Here is a 22,936-nt window from a genome sequence, read left to right on the forward strand (position 1 = left end):
AGGTGGAGGAGGAGAAGGAGGAGAAGGAGAAGGGGGTACTGTAGGAGAGATAGGGTCATTGGAAAGAGGAAGGTAAGGGGGGAACTTTGATGGAGATGATTGTAATTTTGTTTATATGTTAGATCAGGATCTATTCCAGGGTTGGATGCATTTTGCTTCTTCATGAATCCCCTTCTTGGTCCTGCCCCCCCCCCTTCCCCAGCCCTCATTTATAAGAGAAATTATGTAAGAATAAAAATCTGTGTAAGTTTATATACTGTGTGTATATAAGAGTCTAGCATAACAATGAACTACTTTTCTTAATTTACTAAAATAATTGACGATGATTAAAGGGAAAGACCTTGACGTTAAATTTTTAATTTAATCAACTGAGATTATATTCCCTGCACAGAAGTCAAAGTAGGATATGTCAGCCTAATAAAAAAATTATTTCGGTCGATCAACGTTCGGCTGATCTCTACTCTCTTCGATAGTGTACCCATGTTTTCTCTATATATTATCGTTTGTCTTTATCGTGTTATTTTTAAATGTCAGTATCCAATTAGCAGGCTGATGCCGAAATGCTTTTCTACAACTTTTTGAATTTGCATGAAGTCCTCTCAGATGTTCGCCGATGTGACAACTAACGACTAACGAGTAATTGGCGGTTTGTTTTCGTTGGGAATTTGGGAAGATGTAGGAAGCGTTGTTCACTCTTTACTGGCAATGTAATTGTATACTGCCGCAAGTGAAATGTTACCTGTTAGATGGAATGTTGTTTTCATTTAACACCAGATATATTTATCCCGGAGGCAATTCGCAAATTGGGTATACGTACCCGGTAATATATATCCAAGATATACAAACTGTGTTGTTACCAGTCACTGTTATTATTTCATTTTAATATGTCACTGTTTAAAAACAAGAGTCCTTTTAAAATAACAGAGTTTTTTGCATTTGTAAAATTGTCAGAGTAATCTTGTTGAAGCGCAGTGAGACGTCAAGGATGCATCCAGTACGGTGATATTGCTTGACGAAGGGGGGGGAGGGATGGGGGTGGGGGAAGTTACATGTTAATACATAGTCAAAGACAACACTAAAAGCAAAGAAACAAAAAAATTAAAATGCAGATTCAAATTATTCATAGAAACAAAGGTTTTATGTTGACGTAAAGTCTTAAATTTACTTTACCTCCTTGCATACCTGTCTCCTCACAATGTAAGCATCTCTTCCTGCCTTTCTTGAGTGAACTGGTAACCTCCTTTTTTTTATCACTGTACACCCTGTCTTTCATTTCTGTCATACGGTCCGTTGGTTCTGCTGTTTTTACTGCTGTTAAACTCGTCCGGTCTCTCGCTATTTAACTCGTAACAAGCGGCAAAATATCCCGTCGATGACAGACTCGCCAATTGAGAGTAATCATGTACGCCAATGTGTTTGTCTTTCCGTCTGTTTAATTCAGGACAAAGGGACGGATTAATTAACAAGTCTGTTTGCACGACCGTGCAGAAGACCCTGGCTCCTGTACACCTTACATCCTCCCCAAAGAAAATAGTCAAAATAACAGACGGACAAATAACATGAACAAAAGTCAGGTAGTTTCGTTCGTGAGATTAATCGTTAATATTGCTCGGAGGCCCAAGGAATGCTCATCTTAGTCCGATACTAGAAGGAACTTCTTCTCCCAATTGAATGAAATTACTTTGTAAAAAAACATACATGTTCAAAGCAGTGAACATTTCAGTTATAGTGCCTTTTATTTTCTGTTAAATTTTTGCTAAAGTTTTACATTCAAGTTTGTCGTGTATTGCTCATGAATTTTTGACAGTTTTACAAAACAGTGCAACTAGTGAATGATATTTGTAATGAACAACAGGAAATGAGTAGAACTGTATGTGAAAGACAAAGTTTTTCCATGTTTAGTGTTTAATTAATCTAAAATAATTGCTTGATCCTCAAAGTAAAGATTAAACCTAGATTATCCTGATATGTCTGCAGGACTGGAGCTTATCTGCGGATAATGTGGATGTATAGAAAAATCCAGTTTTCTACACCACTCTGTGTATTTGTGAATTTTGTGCCATGATCAAGCTGTTTGTATCCAGTGTATCCAGAAGTATACAATTATAAGTAGCTAAATCAGATATCTGAATATTCCAGAATCCTAAATTCCTAGTTATGAAAATCTCCACAAATTGTTTCATGACAAGGCCAAATATAAGGCTTGTATATATTATTAAATAAGATGCATCTGAGGGGGGGAGGGGAGGGGGAGAGGGAGGGGGTGGAGCCTGTTTTTGTTGATAATTGAACTGTTGTGGCCTTTAATGTAAATTTTAATTATTGAATTAATTGCCAATCTTATCTCCCCCACCTCTCTTTTCTCTACCTCTTCCCTCCTTTCTTCCCTCTAATCTTTTCACATCATTTACCAATTTACCCAATGGGACATCCTCTCTTTCCCTTATTCTATATATGCAGTAACTTCTACACGCCTCATCCACCGAAGTATTATGACTCACTACTCCACCTCCCCCCCCTCCTTAAAATGTCAGTAGACTGTATGCCTAGTATATACAGCAACAATCGTAGGCTCGTCAAGTTTATATACATCCATTCTGCATTCAAACTTCCATTGAGGGTTTATAAATGACAACAATTGTTTTTTTCTCTTTGGTCATTACCTTACAGTTTTTAGACTTTTCCAACATCAAATCGATAAAATTTTGCAGTACTTAAAAAAAAAATTGCTGTTGTGCATACTAGCTAAAAAACTTTGAATTCAATATAGAGTTATACTGTAGATTGTTTTAGTTAATAGGAGAACTGATAAAACCTTGGTTCAATTTTGAAGCCAATTTTGTTTCTAGATTTTATCATTTAATGCTGGTATCAATATTATTTCAATTAATTAGCATAATTAGGCATATTTTAGTATCCTAGGAATATGCAGTTGAGGCTCTATATCTGTTAACTTCTGAACGGTATGTTTCTTTATTATGTTCTACAACCCTCTCCCTCCCTTCCTCCCTCCCCTACCCCCTCCCCAACCCTCTGAGCCTAATATACTTTAACCACAATGTTATCTGCAATCTTATCTGCCGGCTTCATTTTGAAGTTTTGTCAATCAAAGCATAACAGAATCAATTCTCTGTGAAAATCAGTTCCACATTTTGTAGATTTGCTCAAAATATTGTTTCTAGCTCATATATGTAATACAAATTGGTCATAATTCTTTTTCGAAGTTTCACTAAATGAGAGTCAAGCATATGAATTGAAGAAGAAAGTATTTATATGGAATCAATGATTACTAAAAATTATAGCATTATTTCAGAAATTAAGTAGAAGCTGAGAACGTGATAGCAATAAAAAAAATGGGTTTTTCGGTCATTTTAGCAACATTGATTGGAAAAGATTTTACAGGAAATGGTTGCATACGACAAGTTCATCGTGACTATTATTTTAGCCAGTTGTTTTCCGTCAGCCGCTCTTTAAATGCAAACTAGTGCAACATGTTTTGTACAAATACTTTATACTCTTACTCGCAGTTAAGATTTTTGCAATTAGTGAATGCAATCAACCCTCACGCCGTAAATGCAGTTAATATAATATATACAGGATAGCTCTTCACTCTTCTTCAGTTTTGTATAAAGAAGCCCTGAGCACTATAAGAGAATTTGCCCTGCAACTAGTGTTTTAACGCAAAAGTTAAGGTTATGATTGAGCAGCTAGAATTACGTTTGGAAAGAAAATGAAGATATAATGGCAAACTGCACCAAGCTCTTAAGTTGTGATTTACAAAGGTGTCATGTATATATATATATATATATATATATATATATATATATATATAATATATATATATATATATATATATATATATATATATATATATATATATATATAGTTAAAAAGGTTAAAAAGATGCCGAGTGTAAATATCAGATATTCAACATTTTGCAATCTTCCTTGATTTAAGCTAATCTGAAGTACAAATGAAAACTAATTTTGCATCACTGTAGTGGTTTGCAATGGAATAACAATTCCTCCCTCTGTCCCTCCTCTCCCCACCTTTATATGTCCCTCCTTCATTCCCCTCTCCCCCCCTCCCCTCACTATAAAAACAAAGAGGGAGAGTTATATCTTCTGTAACGCTTGAAACCGCTGTTATTTGTCTAAGATTGTAAGAAATTCACAGATATGCTACTACAGTACGTTTGCAGAGTTTATCCTAAGCCTTAATTGGAATTGATCGGATTTGATTCGATTATGTATTCAGTCAGCAAATAGTGCAGGTGATAGAAAAGAAGGTAGAATCGCACACCGTCTGTTAATGGCATGTACGATGTTTTACCATTTTATTATGTTCAGACTTGAATTTGTTTTGATCTGCTGGTGCTGTACGTACCTCACCATGCATTATAAACAGAAATCTTTGGAACTTGTAGAAACATGACCAGTTACTTTAGTCTCAACCCAGAAATAATGAAACTACACAGGTTTGCAAATAAAACAATATATAACAATACATAATATATACAATAACTTTATGTTGGACATAAACTTTCCTGGAATTGGATATAAAAGCTAACTCTAACAAGGGAGCAATCAACTGCTGGTGTATAATCATAAAGATCTCTCCTTAAGCTGGCCTCGGCAGAAACGAGACGGATTCAACTTGAACATAAACTGACCCAGTTGTAAATAGTCAGCAATCAGGGAATAATTATCCGAGAATCACATCGCAAAATGGCAGATGCAAAGTGGTCAGATTGCTGACAAGTCCAAAGATGTAGCTGATCTGTACGCAGGAACTATAGCATTTTATTAACGATAGAAAGTTCAAGAGGCTTCAAGACTGCTATGCAAAATTTTGAATACCTAAATTATTCCCCGGCAATGCCCCATGTGTTACGACTAACCCCTGTACGTTGTGGAATGACTGATAAGATATCGGGACTGTTTTTTGTTAACGACAAATTCTCATTCAGGTCACATTTAGAATCATTTCCTTGAGATTGGTGACATTTGTAATAACAGGGGCGGTTGGAGTTGTGGTTCGCTATCAACTGACACTCAGGAAAACCCTACATGACAAGTTTATCCCGAATGAAGAGTAAAAACAACGAGACTTAAAAAGCTGGCTAATTCTTGATCAGACGTAAGTCTGGAGCACGTGTCGTACTGCTCAACTATCCAGGATTTTACATGTTACAGTCAATTAAGTTGAGTGAGGTTGTCTTTATTCCGGCAGTACATGTTTGCAACAGGCTAAGTTTGGTTGGGGGATGGATATATACGTAGAAGTACGTGCGGATACTATCCGGATTGGTCAAAATAAATAACACAATTCAATTCAATGTATGGGATGGATATACATAGAAGTAAGTGCGGATACTATCCGGATTGGTCAAAATAGATAACACAATTCAATGTATGGGATGGATATACATAGAAGTAAGTGCGGATACTATCCGGATTGGTCAAAATAAATAACACAATTCAATTCAATGTATACTTTATCTTTAAGCTTTGGTGTACTGTAACAGGAGTGGAATAGACTTTGATAGTACATAGTATAACTATAACAGTTTGTGACTTAAGCTCTATCTTCTTTGAAATCTCCTTCCTCCTCCTCCTCAAATCAGCAGACTATAGTTGTTGTTGTTTTTGTATGATTGAGCACTTTTCTTGCTTCCAGAACTGCTGCTGTATGTTCAGGTGTTTATGCAGTACAAAGACTATATATCAGGACCCTCCTCCCCCCTGTACTGCTATCTACTGCAATCTCCTCTAATCCTGCAGCTTTGCCCGATGAAGTGTGACGATAGATAACAGGAAAGCTCCTGTACATGAAACCACGACCCTTTTCTTATCTTTAAAATCCCCTTACTTAGCTTTATATCTTCTGTTTATAGCTCCATGATTCAAGGAAGCTACAAAACTTGAGACTACCAACTAAACAGTTTGCTAACTGTGACCCCCTTTGGAGAAGGAAAAAAGCCTTGTTGAATGCTTGTAAGAAGTTTACAAGCATATGTTGTTTGTATTTTTGGGTTCTCCCATTTGGAAGGTTTCATGACAATTACTGCAAGAGAAAGTAAAAGATAACAGGCCGCGGTTATAAGCAGTACATGCTGTTTGTGTGACCCAGACACAAACACATCTCATTTTCAGTGCTTGTTTAATGACCATGCATTCTAATTAAGTGACTTCTAGCTGTTTCTGATGAACTAACTGTAAAATACCCCAAACCCCAGACAAGTTTGGAGGTTCACAACACAATGTTGATTATCCATTTATCATATCTCTGTTATACTATTAATACATCCTAAACCTTCGGAATTCTCCTCCATCCCTCTTGTGATGTCATAGTTATATACTGGAGTATAGTCATACATTGTTATCTTAAGTGTGAAGATTTTAAGGTAAAAGCACCTTTTTGCATTAATTTTGGTAAAATTTTGACACTATAATGCATGTTAAAATCTAACGCAGCTCATCAGCCAAAAGTTATGCAAATTGCTGTTCTTTTCGGTGCATATTAAATAGAGTTGATGGTCTGATCGTTTGATTAATTAGAGCATGTTTTGAGTAGCTTATTCTTGGTTAATTTGGTATAAAGCTACCGCAAAGAAAATTAGATAGCAAATCAACAACAAAACTGAAATTTTTCTTGATTATTACAAAAAACAAAACAAAAAAGCACAAACACAAATATTGAAAGGGTTCTAATAAGAAGTGATTGTCTAAAAAAAGATTCAACCAATGAATTACAAAAACCTGCGCTCTACCGAATGAGCTAGCCACCAGACCGTAGGTTTTGGCAAAGCCTTTATTGAAGGTAAAAGGTATAATAAATTTTATTTGCTCTTTCCAAACTGAACGAGAAAAGTTTTTTGAGCAGATAGCATACAACTTCTTGCTTTGAAAATGTCCATTAAATTTGGATAATAAGTAGACAGCTAGGTGATCTTAGCCTTTTTCTTTTTTTATCACTTTCCTTTTAGCCCCATCATGTTTTATCAAGTAACTTCCCATGGGAATCAATCTCGGGGCTCTAACTAAAGTAGTCACGGCATTTCATTCCCTCTGTAAATGACAGTACAGTTGAATCAATTGCGTAAATCAGTATAAACTATCGTCTTAATGGGGTAGCGGTGGATAGTTAATTGAACTCGGATTCTTTAAAGGTGATCGTTTAATTGTAATGTAATATCTTTCTGCTCCTAAGTTCCATTATTTTGATTCGTCTGCAGCAGTAATAACATCACAGAAAGGTGGTAATTATCGGGGGGGGGGGGGGGGGGGGATGAGGGGAGGGTTGGTTGTGTCGTAGGAGGCAGTCACTAAGGGAAGTATGAAGTTTAAAGTGGAAGTCTCACCATCGTTATAGCTTTAATATTGAGAAATGAAATTCAGCACCCATTGCTCAACTTTGTATCTTTTAAAGTGCTTAAAGGGGGGAGGGGGCCCAAAGCCAACAACCAGAACTCTAAAGTGGCCTTACATCCTGGAGTGTGTTCTGCGTGATAAAAGATTAGCCCAAACAGCTAAGAACTAAATGTTGATTTGTTTAAGAGATATCCTAGTTAAATTACTTATATCTGTGAGCTGTCTTTTTGTAGTTTAACTGTGATGTCATAGTGCCACTAGGGTTCTGGAGAACCATTCACCTTCTCTTTATTTGTATTTATATCTTCATATTTTCATTTTTCACCGTAGTCTAGTCAGTGTTGAGATTAAAACCAATGCCATCATTTGGGGCATGTTAAGAGATTCAATATATTAGATTCAGTATATACTGTACTTGCAAACCCTATCTCAATTGCAAAACAATAAACATAAAATAAATTAGAAAAGAATATTAAACATATTAACTTTGCATTTCACTTACCTGTCTCCCCACAACCTTAGCACTCTCATATAATTTAGAAATGAAACACCTGACAAAGTGAAGCACATGTGGCTCCATGATGTCATAATTATACTTGATCAAGCCTTCAGACATGTATGAAGGATAAATAAGTCTGTGAAATCTACTAAAATATCATTTAAGATATTTTCCTCAGATTTAGAATTACCTCTGTCACATAGGCCAATGATGTACGTTGGTTGAGCTGTTTCTGTTTCCTTTAAATTAAAGTTGAAAACTGCACCCATTTCCCAGTATCTTCCAAATTTCTTTCTTCCAGGTTTTAAGGCCATGTTTAATATTCAAGCCAATTGCTTTCCAATAACTAGTTTGTATTCATAGAATCAACCTTTTGTCCAGGTTTACAGGGGACCTCTTAGTTGACACTGACCATTATACTGTTGTCCTGTATAAGTAAGTATATCTATGTAGGACAGTTGTGTTAATATGATAAAAGCCCAGCTATAGGCTTTGTTTAATTCAGTGCACGCAGTACTGAGGTACCTCAAAGTGACAAAATGCATACATATTGAAGAATCTTTAGTATCCATTGCACTTTTTGATATTCACTCCGTTGTTTCTGAATCGGAATGAAGATAATAAGAGACATGGGAACTTGAGAGATTGTGTAGGATAGAGATTGCTAGGAGATTTGGAATATGAGGTTTAATGTGTACTAAATGCATTATTTCCATCTTGTTCCATAACATGCTTCAAATTGCATTGAATATTGTAAAATTGCAAACCAGAATAAGACATCAAGGTACATTCATACAGTTATGTTTTGGTTATACTACTAAATATTATATACCTTTCCTTAATTATGCAAATTACAATCAATACAAAATTAGAATAACCATGACAATATAAATATGTCATGATGTAATTAAGATGAGATGAATTTTACAAGGGGCTGATGGAATGTGTGTCTTGAGTTGTACTGTTTTGGACATTTGCTTGATAAATGACCTTTGACATAGTATGTATCATGTCATGACCTGAATGCATGGAGGAGTGGGGGGAGGTTGGGTTGGAGAGGGTGTGCGGGGGGGGGGTTGTAGAGGGGCACCTTAAATATTACAAGGGGTGATTTACATATCGGCTTGTGCATATATACCCAAATTGTCTGCAGCAAGTAGGGGCGTTTGCCTTCTAGATAACATTTAATTGAAAAAGTAGGTATAAGTAATATTATAAATCAAAAGAGAAAAAAAACATCTATACTATCTTATCTATACTAGCAAACGCCTGAGTAGGTAAGTGCATACTAAGTTAGAGGGCCAGACATTTGGAGACTAGCAAGATCTTCTCCAGGGAGACAAACTGAGGCCAAATCATATTAAGGAAAGACACACATAATGTTTAGAAGTTTGGTGGGTGTGTGGAAGAATGGCAGAATCTGCATGTCCAATCTGGTTTCGTATACCAACTCTAAAAAGTCAACCTGGCCAGTACGAAGTGACATCTGGATTATAAATGGGGAGGGGGAGAGAAGAGGATGCTTGACACTGCAGGGGAGGGAGGCCATTGCCCCCAATAATTTTCACAATGAGTTTCTCATGGGCATGGTGTTGCTTCTGACGGTAATTTCCAAACCACTGAACGTTTTTGTCTCGTGTTTGCCTTCTCCAGGCCTTTCTCCCGGCCTTTCCCTGGCCTTCCTTCATCTCACACCTACAGTGTCAGGGTCCCTGAATGGGGAAACCTTTGATATTTGGCGAACTAATCGCTTGGGTAGACATACTCTCCGCAGGGTATAGAGGAATATTCATAGTTTCTGTGCTGACCTGTACATTGCCTTTATACCAACAGTATTATACAACAATGTCCATGAGTAAGAAGTGGAACAAAGTTGTCTTCAGTTATCGTTACCTTATCAAGTTTGATAAATTTGTTGGTATTTTGACAACTGCTTGTAAAAGAATTGCATTTAGCATAAACCTTGTTTGAAGGATGTGTTTATGAACGCATTTTATGAGAAACATGAAAGTAACATGCTTGCGGAGTATGACAAAGTTGCATAAAATTGCATTTTGAATTTTGAGTTAATTCCACTTATATACATATAAATATATATATGTCATCAAAATAAACATCAAAATTTATTATAATCAAATATTAAAAACCATGCAAGTAAATATCGATAATTTCAAAATTTACCATCAAATACAAATGACATGACAATTAATTCCTACTGTATATACAGTAGTCTTCCAGCATGATAATGACTGTACACACTGAGTAATACCCTTCAAGTGTATACCGATATCATACATACACACACCATTGTATACAGATACATATAGTGCTGAATAAACAAAACACGACCATGAATGTAACACTGCCTGTCATCGTTCATTCTCTAATTTTGACTTTAATCATATCTACATAGTACGTTTTGCAGCACGAGGCATGTTTTTTCTCTCTCTCCCTTTCCCTTCAATCTCTCAATTCCTCGTCCTTTCAACCAAGATGTCTTTACAGCCGAACGGTAATGAGACGCGACAAATACAAGGTGACTCACGGTATGTTGGAATATTACCCATTCGGCAAGTGGCAATTTGATCCGAATCTCAGGCAAATCAGGGACATTAGAAGGTCATCGTGAAGATCGGCGGATATATGTGCCGCGGAATCCTTCGGGAGGATCCCCATCCAGGGGGACTGTGGGATGAATTCGTTAGTCTGGAGTTGAGAATATTATGTTACACCGTGTTTGAATTAATACACAAATATCCCCCACGCAGACGTGATACAAGTGTTGATGAAGTATGCCCGATAATTGGCTAAGTGGTCGCGAGGAATGCACCTCATCGAGGCAAAAAATAGGCCAGTTTTATTTCGGGAAAAGGAAATCTCTCTTACCCATAGGATCTGATAGATAGAACTCATACTGACTCATCCAACTGGTGAGCTAGATTTATTCGATATCTTTGGTTAATTTATGGAAATTGTGTGTCCCTTTCTGCAGAAAATGTTTTCCGAGCGGGGAAATACTGGAAGTTTACGGTTTTATGATTATACAATTTTACATTCGTAGTCTGCGTATGTCATTACCGTAGTGGGCGATCATAAATCAAACTTTGACGAATAGATGAATAGATTGATGCCCGAGGATTTCAGTTGAATGAGTATTGTAAACTTTAATAGAACTGTGCACCCTTAATATCTCTTAATGCGTTATCACTATGAAATTTGGATTTACTTGCTCCTCTCTAATACCTGTCTCCCACCCCACATACATGGTGCACTTTCCCATCTACGTAACTACACATTGGAACGTTTTAGCGCTGCGCCCTCGCTCCCTTGGCACCACCCACTCACAACTCCTTCCCAAACTACCACTTAGGAAGATACTACACGTTAGCGACTCTTGCGTACGTAACAAGTTTCTCTCCAGCTTTGGAAAGTTCATCTTGGACCTGCGACCAAAGGAACTCTTTTCCCGTTGTTATCACTATGAAATTTGGTTGTGAAGTAAATGCTACAGTATGTGCAACTTGGATTGAAACTTAAAGAAAAAAAGCATTAAAAACAAATTAAACATTAATGAATCAATGTATTTTACTTTGGTTGTGCTTCATCAAGTTGGTAGTCGTAGAAGCTTGAGTGCTGTACATAAAAGCTTGAGTGCTGTAGAAGCTTGAGTGCTGTGTGCCGTAGAAGTCTGTCATCAGTCTGAAGTTGAATCGGTTTGTTGTGCTGGTAGTTAGGTTGCATCGTATCACCACGACCCCTGCAGTAATTCACACCGGCAGGAGCTTATAAAATCATTTTAAATTCATCGGTTTTTTTTCACGTCAAAGTACTTGTTCAAGGTCAGTGCTAGATGTAATCAGAAATGATTATAAACATCTGTAGCTTAGTTAACTTGGATCGTTGTCAAACTTTTAGTCAAATTACTCACTTTAAACCTGGTACCTTTTTATTCAACTAACTAATAATTGCTCAAGTGTAAATTTACCAGCACATATTACACTTTCACTATATTATATATATTGTATATACAGTATATAAGTGACATATTACATGTGAAATAGTACAGTGTTTTGGTTCACCTTTCTAGAGCCCAGGTTCTCTATCCTGTAACATGAACAGACCTCTTGTGCTGGACAAGCAAGAAATGTTAACATACCCCTAGACATAGGGAGTAACAACACCAATGACCACAGCCCTACCATGGTATGGGTTGAAGTCAGCAAAAGTTTGGTCTACTGTATGTTGCCTGTGATGGCTGTCTCACACTTAGCTTAAAAGTTACACCCCTGCTTGTCCCCTTTGCTCTCACATAACGCCAATGACCACAGCCCTACCATGGTAAAGACTGAGGTCAGCAAAAGTTTGGTTTATGTTGTCTGTGATGGCTGTCTCACACATAGCTTAAAATTTACACCCCTGCTTGACCCCTTTGCTCTCACATAACCCTGAAATGTTTTCGCAGTCTCCTAGGAGTCCGCCGACCCAATGTTGAGAGACAGAGCTTGTAGAAGGAGATGAAATCACTGGATTTTTGTTTTCTGACTTCTTTCTGTTAATTCATGTTACTAAACAGAGACATTTCTTGGTGATGATAGGATTTATTAGGCACATTGATGAATGTTGTGTTTCCTTCTGTGCATGGTGAGTACCTTCTCCATGGGGATCATGTACAGTTTAGGGAATGTTAACAAGGGATCTCATACCTATCATCAAATACGTTTGCCGAGAGCCCTGCCAAACATCCACACGTACTATAGATATCCACACTGCACTTGTAATTTCTGTGTTCCACAATAATAGCTGCTGGTTTAGGATAGCTATTTTTAATTTTTCATGGTTCTGCCTCTTTTGTGTTCTTCCTCCCTCACTGCAAAAAGCCATTATTTAAGGGTACCCTTTGATCCATCTAATCTGGTAACCTGCATTTTATCTCTTGAGACATCGCACGGCATTTAGCGTGAGCTCAACAGATTTAATGAGGAGGCTCTATCAGACATTTGCAGCCCTTCACGTCATTAGAGTTGGAAGGAAGAGGAGGCGTAAGGTGACTCAGAAATGGGTCATGGGGGGGAGGGGGGGACGGGGCATGTAAGGGCAGAGAGAGGGGTGTGCAGTGTAAACATGTAACCAAGTACTGTTAGCTAGGAAGTTCAGAGTGCATATGTATAGATAAGGCCAGTACAGTAAATACCATAATTTGTAAATATCCCAACCAGTAATGTTTAGAAGTACTTGTGTAGTCTTTGTTTCCTCCCTATACCTGTCTCCGCACAATCTTAACACTCTTGATAATTCAGTGTCCTTTAGGATGAATTTGTGCTAAGAAGGTCACCAGTTCATGCTTGACACGGTATAGCGAGCTTGTCACTCATAAATATTCAAACCTGGTAAGTCTTGGAATTTTACACGTTTTTGAGTTAGCCCTCGATCGTTGCCAATTGATTAATCTGCATCAGATGTCCGACGGCAGAAAGCAATAATTTTCTGTTTTCTTTGCTGCTTTTGCTTAGAATAAGAGTGCTTAGGTCGTGAGGATACAGGTAAGCTTATAGCTATCAAGAGTCCAATAAATTTTGGAATAGCGCTGTATAAAATCTTGAAAGGTAACAATTATTTTGCTATGTGTAGTAGGAGGACTCCGTCTACAGTATTAGCTGCAGTTTATTCTACTAGCTAGAACAGAAACCCGAAGAAAAAAATAATAAAATAAATTAAAGCACAGTTTCATATGCTTTTAGTACTAATTCTCTGTTCTCTTCACACCAAAAAGTATAAGTAAACCCTATCCATTACTCTAAAATAAATATCATTCTCTGAGACATGAAAAAACCCTCTACTTTCAAAGTGCCAAGCTCTTTCAACAAAGATATAAAGAAATGGTGAGGTTTTATTTTATGGGCTGGTGCTCCTAAGTTTATCGTCTTGGAGATGCAGCATATCAATTTATCATTCCCGAAAATTTGGAATTGCGAGAAAGAAATGTTCTCTGAGTCAGAAGGAAAAGTAAATATTATAAACAGTCTCAGAGTTTGCTTTTCAGATGATTATGACTACATTGTAAGAAAATTTATAATAGGGAGTGAAAAACTTAGCATAAAGAGTCGGGTATCATGTTTGTATCGTGAAGGCTGTGTGTGTGTGTGATATATATAGGTAATGAACTAGCCCTGCAGGTGTCAGAATGACTCAGAAAAAGTGTGTCGTTGATGTAAAGGTTATATATATACCGTAGGCAGGGATGTGACAAACAAATGCTAGTTACGATGAGAAATTTCATGTTTTAGAATAATTACAGGTGTGTGTAACTTCAAAGTTCACAGCACTCACGAATGCAAACTCTGGAACCATTGTAAAATTGTGGATTTTCAATAATTTAGATAATAATTTTAGAAGCAATTTTTTTTGTTAATAAAGCAAGCTATCCCTCTTTATGGATAAAGTAGCAGGATGTCCTTTTAATATATAAGTTTATTTTCTTATTGATCAATACTGAAGCAGCATGCAAGCTATGTTTAATTACTTGTTGAGATTTTCTTATTGGAATATTACAACTCATGTATCTTTATCAGGCTAACTCTTTATATTCGACTGGATCGAAGTTAAGTTTTGCCAAACAGTGACACTAAGAAATTTTACGTGAATTTTTGGTACAATCATATTTTCCTGTGAAAGATGGCATAATTCCTTATTTCATGTAGAAGCAAGGTGCCACTGTGTTGGCAAACTAGTACATAGGCGGTATGTTAACTTGAATAAAATACTATTATTTTTGGGTGTTTATAAATGTGATTGATTTTTTGTTTGAATTTGCAAACAGTTGCTTTAAGTAGACTGAGAGAGCAGTGTAATTAAATGCCGATTAGACCCGAGATTTGAACCCTGCGATAGACTGGGAACATAAATGTGGATCAGTCCTGTGAGATTTGATCCCCGGGATGTAAAATGTGCAGACCTGTGCAGGGTTCAGAGTCAATTTAATTGCTGATCATAAGATAAAAGGAGAGGGAAGAGAAAAAGACAATAAAAACAAAAAGAACACAAACTTTGTCAGATTTTTATCCAAATTTCAGTATATATTGGTTTTCGAAAACAAGACAAGTCAATAACCCCCATGCATGCATACATGCAGAGATAAAAGGTTGACTCAACATGTCGGTAATTTTATGTTTTCAAACTTATCTGGGGCATTGTATACAACTGTTTAGAAGTGTACTTTCTCTTCTCACAACAGTAAGAGGCAAGTAACATACAGTAGATGGATAGATGCCCTCAAAAGTCGTATGATTTCATCTATAGATCCCTTGAAAATTAACTTTAAAACCAGTTTTCCATTCCTTTACAGGAAGTTCCTTGTAAGCTAAGTAAGCAGACTGTGTAGGAAATCAAGAGAGGTCGGAAATAATCACATTGTCAATTTTTACAATTATTCATCAAAATTTCTATTTTGTTTATTAATATCCCAAACTAGCAATTGTTTTTGGTTTCTATTGAATGGTGGTGATCCTGTTATATGAAACAACAGAACTGATTAATCCAGCAAAATAACCTGTTTGAGAATTATGTATGAGATTAATGACATATTTCACCCTTAGTTTATATGTACCATTCTTTCCATCGGATCGAAAACGATTTCTTCAGCTCCGTTTCGATCAGCATTTCTCAATCTCTAGCAGACCTGAGAAAACTGCGTTGCACAGTTTTGGGGCTTCAAAATTTATCCGTCATAATACATACTGCAGCATACATATACGCAGTTTTAAAGGTAATTCTAATATCACCATCCTGTTAGCCGTTTGAAATATTTTATTACACTTTGAAAGATACTGATCGCAAATTTGTTGGAAATGGCTGGTAATCAATATTTTTCAAACAGTATAATCTTCGATTTCATTTTGAGGCCGCTGTCTCGTACCGTGTCACTACTGCACAGTCGTTTCTGTTGTTTATTGAACTGGAGGGAGGAAGTTAGTATAATTGGCCTTTGATGTTCGTCCACAAATTTGACGTAAGCAATGATAGATTTATGTAGATGCAGCATCAATACTGCAGTTATGGCATAAATAAAAAAAATAGAAAAATGTTATGTCATATTAAAAAAAAAATTTAAAAAAATTAAGGAATTATTTTTCAGGCTATAATTACTACTGTAGTTATATCATGCCGAGTTGCATGAGGAGGCTTCATTAATTTAATTGGTCTAAATTGTTATTAATAATTTGTTTGACTCAAACGGAGTCATTGGCTAAATATGGAGTCAAGTCAGTAATTGACTCAGCTACTGTACAGATAATTGATGTCATTTTTTAATACTTTTATTGTAGGCAACATTCATAACTTTATAGTAGCAATTAATGCAGGTTTTCATTTTAGAGATGTATATATAATTGAAATTGTAGTAAGTTGGAAACCCAGAACAGTGTAAAAACTTTCAGCCTCCATCAGGATTGGAACCTGGGCCTCCTGCTTTATATGCGGATACCCTAACCACTAGGCTATGGATGCTGATTGTATGTCCAGAGGTTCGAAACAGGTAAGGTAGGTGGTAATTCCACTGTAGGCGTTTGTCACCTGTATCGAACAATACTAGTTCTGTTTTGGTGACATATTTGCCTTACTCTAGAGATCAAACAAGATGCTAACCAACTCAAACTCATTTGTGATTCCTTAAGCCGGATCTCGAAAGATGAACAGACTGTTAAATGAAATGGAGGTAAATGACAAAGGCAAATGAATATATATATATAATTGAAATTGTATTGAGTTGGAAAATCAAGAACAGTGAAAAAAACTTCCAGCCTCCACCGGGATTCGACCGGATTAGCATGAATATGTATTCATGCTTATACAGAGTTTATTGTTGATAAGCGTTTAGAATGTTTCAGTTGGTCTCAACTTTATAAGAGTATGTATTTATTGTAGTTTTAGCTAGCCTGTCTCTGTGTGTAACTTAAGATATGTCACTCTCACTATATCAACACACATATACACATACACATACACACAAACTAACAGTTGCAGTTTCAATTGTCCAGTGATGTGTTCTTCCTGCCTACTGTACCTTTGGTGGAGACGTGGAGGAATTCTAATACTGGAAGCAAATTCTTATGAAATTAGCCGGAGTAGCTCCTTAGAATGTTAGGATGTGGAGGGATGACTAAGTGGGCGTCGACATGTAGGTGGGTCAATGGGGGCACAGTTTTTAAATGGTACCAATTGATATTGTATCTGCATCTGTTGTCTGCATCCACAGGTTAGTATGGTCATTCGTAAAAACCAAGAACCAGACAAGTTTGGGGAGGTGGCGGGGGAACTCGGGAGACGGAACTCATAGGTACTGCAGTAAACTCGCAAGATACAGACAATTAATACACCCAAACAGATGAAATTCTACCATCAGTAGAACTGTACCCTGCATGTGGGCTTGGGTATAGTTAGAGGATTATGATCGATTCATGTATAAGCCATCCTGCAGTGTAGGCATGATGCTTAAAGGTCTCCCAACAATACAATTTATGCAATTCTTAAAAATGTTCATATTTATGAAACTATTTTCCAGTATATAGATACAGAAATTACATCCCTCCAAATTTTCCTATAGATGATGAAAAGTGATGATAATTGAAGAATCTTTGAAGTAGACAGAAAAGGTTCAAGTGAAAAGAGAAAAGGCTGATAAATGCTGGGGGTTTATGGTCTCTCTCGCTTTATTGGGGGGGTGGGGTGTGGGTGGGGAGGGGAGGGGAGACTTCACAGATCATTCTCATAAAGTCTTTTAAGTATCAAGTTACCGTATTGAATGTTTAGATATAGTGTCCAGGCCATATATGAGAGTATTTTGACATCATAGTCATTATCAATACTGGGCAATGGTATGCTTTATATTGTTTCCAATCATCGTAGGATTTGTTCTTATACGCTGTATATATACTCATGCATATTAATAATATACTCATGCATATATAATTACATATAATGTACTTAAACGCTCACAGCTGATTTGTGTCTACCAACGTTTACAATTAACACTCTTCCCTTCGTATGAATTATTATGTGCTGCAGGCTTCTGGAAAAGCCGGAAACAGGAAAATAAATCTTGATACGTGCAGCATCTAAACTTGATGAGAAGTCATCGTTAAGCCTTGGAGACTAAATAAGCAGCTGATATCGCAGTTTGATGAAAGCCATCTCTAATTCCCCCGCAACAAAATTTGAATCAATATTTAAATGTATGAAAGGTATATTGATCAGGAAACAGTTCCGGAGAGCATAGAAATCTGTAAATAAATGATACAATTTATAAAAAAAAAAAAAATTCTTATTAACAGTATACTTCATAATATATATATTCTTTATTTATATATATATATAGCTAGGAATTGTGCCTCACCCAGTGGACTTTTTACATATAAACATGTCTTTAAGTAGCGCAGCGTTCTACATCCCCTCAGTACCTAATAGAAAATATTCTCCCCAGATGTGAACATGTATATATCACGTTATATTTCTCTCCCACATTCCATTCGGGGATAACAATGCCCTTAGGGTTAGAAACAGTTGCCTCTATTTCTAAGGGTTTGGCTGGTTGTAGTATATATCACCATGCCTGATTCCTGGACTTTTTGAGTAGGAGACTAACACAACTCAGTATGTCACCCTCACCAAACCACAAAGCTACCCATCTAGTAACTGTAAATATATCTAACCTTGTCAATCTTTGGCTACCTTTTAGTAGGTCTTTGGGGGGAAATAATATGGGTCCTGGTTTGCTATTCATAAAAATCTGTTGGATTATCTCTTGCTTTTGTGTCTCTTTGAAAAGTACAGGTCAATAATTTGTCTTAGGTTTCTAGATTTTGTGACTAGGGGGAGGTACTACAGATGGACTTTCTTCATTTTTATTTATTTATTTACTTATTTATTTTCTTTCTCAGGTTTTTTTTTTCTTCCTTCAATATGTTATATCTTTTTTTTATGTTATATTTTGGTAGGCTAGCTGAAGACCTTACAGGTCAACAGGTTTAATACAATGTAAAATGATGACCACTGGGGGGTGCTTGTTCCCAAGAGCTGAAAATAAAGTTGGCAAAGGGCAATATACAAAAAAAAATATATAAAATCAAATGGAAACAGTAAAATAAGAAAATAAGATTGTAATTCTGTAACTTAGGGACCTACTGTACATATGAACAGAGGTTTGGCTACTTCAGGAAGCCATGACATAAAAATTGGGTTCATCTCAGACCATGCATGTCTGCAGAAGTTTTTTTTTGTGAGTGGAGGGGGGGGGGGGAGGATGAGTGGAGGGAGGGAATTTCATGCTACAAGATATTTCAAACTGTCAAAGAAATGCTGGAAGAGTATATTGTGTAAGTTTGAGAAGGTTTGTGGTCATATTAGCATAATTCTAACAAGATTTTTTATATTTTAAAGCTTGCAAAGGCTTTTGCTGGTTAAATTTTTGAACTATTGACCGTCAAAGTAAGTACCAGATAGAGAGAGAAATAAGTGTACATGGCAAATAATCACACATAGGATTCACAGGTTTCAGTTTCTACTGTGCTTTGAATGCAAGAAATTGGTTGATCTGAACTTCTAAAACTCATACAGAGCAATAATTGTATCAAACAGCTATTCATATTCAAGTATTTCAACAAGAGAAATCTTGGAAAATTCAAGTTAAAAATAAACGTTCGTTGCAAATGAGGCATTGACCTGATTTTAGCACTTTCATATTCGTTAGACCATCCAAAGTACAAAGAGAAAAATAAGAAAGGAAACAAAAGTTGTTTATCAGAAAGTGGCTCGTTAAAACAAAATAATTCACGTAATAGCAGTGAAAGCTTATAACCAATCTTGAGTGGTTTCTGTATCATGAAAAACAACTAAAGTTGATTAGCAAATTAGCTATTAAACCCTGCACTTTGCTAGAAGGCTGTGAATTGAAGGAAAATGAAACTGTTATATATTCTAAGAACATACCCACGTTATGGTTTCATAATTATTAATTAATATGAAGAACACTGAAGTGAAAGTCTCATCTCATATAGTCCCCAATTAGATTTTACGCATGGATCCTTCTTTCGTTTACGTTTGTTTCCATTGTTTTGGTCGGTAACATTAATTATTGATTATGAAGATATGGTTTTTATTCTTGAATGGATTTTTTTTTTTTTTTTTGACTCTGTGTTCTATAATGTTTTGAGTACATATCTCAACTGTCTGATGACAGATCGAGGGAATATTTATTCTTCTGTTTTCGTTGTTGGTTCTGTAATCTGGAGTAGGTTAGACAATACTTTGACAATGGTATCAAGTTTGCTAAGAATTTGTATATATAGGAGGTCATTTACGCTACAGTAATAGATACTGTTAAAAGGAAAGTGTAGAAGTTTATGACTGGGTGGGAACTCTATTCATGTTTGTTTCATCTCAGCACATGATGTAAACCGAACAGCGAATGTGGTTTCTATTAGCTGTTTGATCTCAGAAACCGCACAGTTTCCTCGCTTTTGGACTCGCTTTCAGAGTAATGCTGGCATTTGAGAAATTCAGACATTTTCAGGAAAAATGTGTACATGGCTCAAGTTGTTATATTTCATTAAAATGTGAGAATGCTCCCGTTTGTTTTCCTGTGGATTGAAACCATTCTATGGAATGTCGGACTAACTGCGGTTTGATTATCTGGACCAAAGCGGTATAGTTTCTCTAAATAGTTGTTTGGGTAATCAGCTACTCATACTTCGCCATGCCTAAGTGGGCTAGCAACGTGTATTCTTGGGTAAGTTAAACTACAGATGTACTGCTCACTCTGTTTGCACCATTTTGGATATAAGCAATTTATTGAAATTGAATAAAATATGAAAAAAAGGAAAAGGAATGCTTAAATATGAAAAAAATTGTTTTCTCTTAAACTTCTCAAATTCTTAATGGCCGTTAAGTTTTTATACATGTCAAGTTTACAAGCAATATCGTCATCCCTTAAAAACATACTCTTTGCCTTACATGTTATTTCTTAATCTTCAAGTCGATCAATTTTTCTGAAAATATTCCAAGTGACCCCTCTTAGATTTGCATAATGTTCGAATAGGGTGAAGTGTGGAGCTAAGTTGGTATGTGCGCATTAATATTGGATTTCGGAATTATTTACTTGGGAGGGTGCTTTGGAGAGTGCTGAGGTTGTGGGGAGACAGGTAGACTCGTCACTCGTAAATATCTAAACCAGTAAGTTTGGGTATTTCCATATTGAATTAACCATGTAAAGTTTTTATTCGATCACCGAGTCAAAGTAATACTTAACATTTTATCTGTAGGATTTGCATGACAAGAGTATTTTTTGTTGTTTTTTTGTAAATGAAGAAACTGATATACGGTGATCAATTATATTGAAGCATCATGAGATCTGGCAGCTACAGCATGCATGAAGGTCAACAAAGTAAATTTGCTTTTTGTACTGATTCATGAATGCATAAAATATTCAAACAAATTAACAAGATGGAGTAATTTATTATGTGAGAGGATATATTGAGAGAACTAGAACTGTTACTGAACAAACACAAGAATTTCAACATATTTGTCATGCACAGGCTGTCGTTTCAACTCAAGCATTCAGTTAATACTGTATGCAGGAACCGTTCAGGCTGTAAGTTGATACTTGCATATGTCAGTATGTGTGTGTGTGTGAAATACAGTACATTCTTTAAAGTAGCATATATGCACTGGGATTGATATGTATATAAAGCACAGCAATTTATTACTGGTGTACAAAGTGCCCTTCAAAATAAGATTTGCATTATACAAACCATGACTTTTTCTCACCTCCCCTCCCTGCACCCCTCTCTACACCCTCCCCACACCCCTCTCCTAACCCAGATCAGATTTACAGTATTACCTCCTCGAAGGATAGATCTTGACAAACTGTTGCGCTCGCAAATGTTCACAAGATCTACATATCCCTTTAACCATGGAGATCCTGACCACGGTTGTGTTCCCAAATGTTAACAAGGCCAATACATATCCCTTTTACCATGGAGATCCTGATCATGGTTGTTTCCAAATGTTTACAAGGCCTATCCATATCCCTTTAACCATGGAGATCCTGACCACGGTTGTGTTCCCACATGTTAAAAAGGCCAATACATATCCCTTTAACCATGGAGATCATGACCATGGTTGTTTCCAAATGTTTACAAGGCCTATCCATATCCCTTTAACCATGGAGATCCTGGCCATGGTTGTTTCCAAATGTTTACAAGGCCTATCCATATCCCTTTAACCATGGAGATCCTGACCATGGTTGTGTTTGTAAATGTTTGCAAGGCCTATCCATATCCCTTTAACCATGGAGATCCTGACCATGGTTGTGTTTGTAAATGTTTACAAGGCCGATACATATCCCTTTAACCATGGAGATCAGTATGCTTGACTGGCGGGACTTAGGCATGCAGCTTGTAAAGATGCAATCTCTCTCTAGTAGGATCAGTAAATCAGATGGTTTGTATGCATGGATGAACTGGATGAGAACTTTACCTTGGACATGCAATGAATACAAGCCTAGAGGATAGATTTGGTACTCAAAAGGAGCAGTGAAGAACATTAAGTGGGCTTTCCATTAATTAGTTTAACTGCATCGTCCCTGAGCAGGATGGAAAGAAGTGCACTCTCGCCTGCTAAATTATCTAACATTTAATGTGCATATTTTCTGCTAAGTACAGTTTAAAGGGGAAGAGGATGCTTCTGCAAGGTTCTTAATCGTGTTATACCCAAAAAACTTGTTAACAGTAGAACTCTGTGCCCGTTTGAAGTACATTTGACTAATTCTTCTGAAAAAATAAAGAGTATAATATCAGATTTGGTCAAAAAGTGAACATTTTTACCTGTCTGTGCTGGTTATGTTTTCATATCAGATTTTAAAGAATGCAGTAAACAACTTCATAACTTATTTCCGGCCATATCAGCTATTGACCCTCTCCACCCCCTCCCCCTTTCCAATAAAAACATAAACAAATGCGTGGACCTTCGACCCTTACAGGTGCAATTTTCCCTACAGGGTTAAGAAGCTTTTCTC

The 22,936-nt window shown here is 36.5% G+C and overlaps 1 protein-coding gene across 4 annotated transcripts in view; it reads left to right on the plus strand.

Moving 5' to 3' along the window:
• Positions 1-22,936, plus strand: part of LOC139962519 (SAM and SH3 domain-containing protein 1-like) — a 106,236-nt gene that overhangs the window by 22,208 nt on the left and 61,092 nt on the right. Inside the window, exon 1 of one of the 4 annotated variants that reach the window (XM_071962549.1) lies at positions 20,329-20,650. The exons of the other annotated variants lie outside the window; for them this stretch is intronic. Within the exon in view, the coding sequence (XP_071818650.1) occupies positions 20,618-20,650 (33 nt within the window). The 5' untranslated portion in view covers positions 20,329-20,617. Of the gene's footprint in view, positions 1-20,328; positions 20,651-22,936 lie in introns of those variants that run through there. 4 annotated transcript variants of the gene reach the window in all.

Source organism: Apostichopus japonicus, chromosome 21, assembly GCF_037975245.1.
Source record: "Apostichopus japonicus isolate 1M-3 chromosome 21, ASM3797524v1, whole genome shotgun sequence".
In the NCBI taxonomy this organism is placed as follows: Eukaryota; Metazoa; Echinodermata; class Holothuroidea; order Aspidochirotida; family Stichopodidae; genus Apostichopus; species Apostichopus japonicus.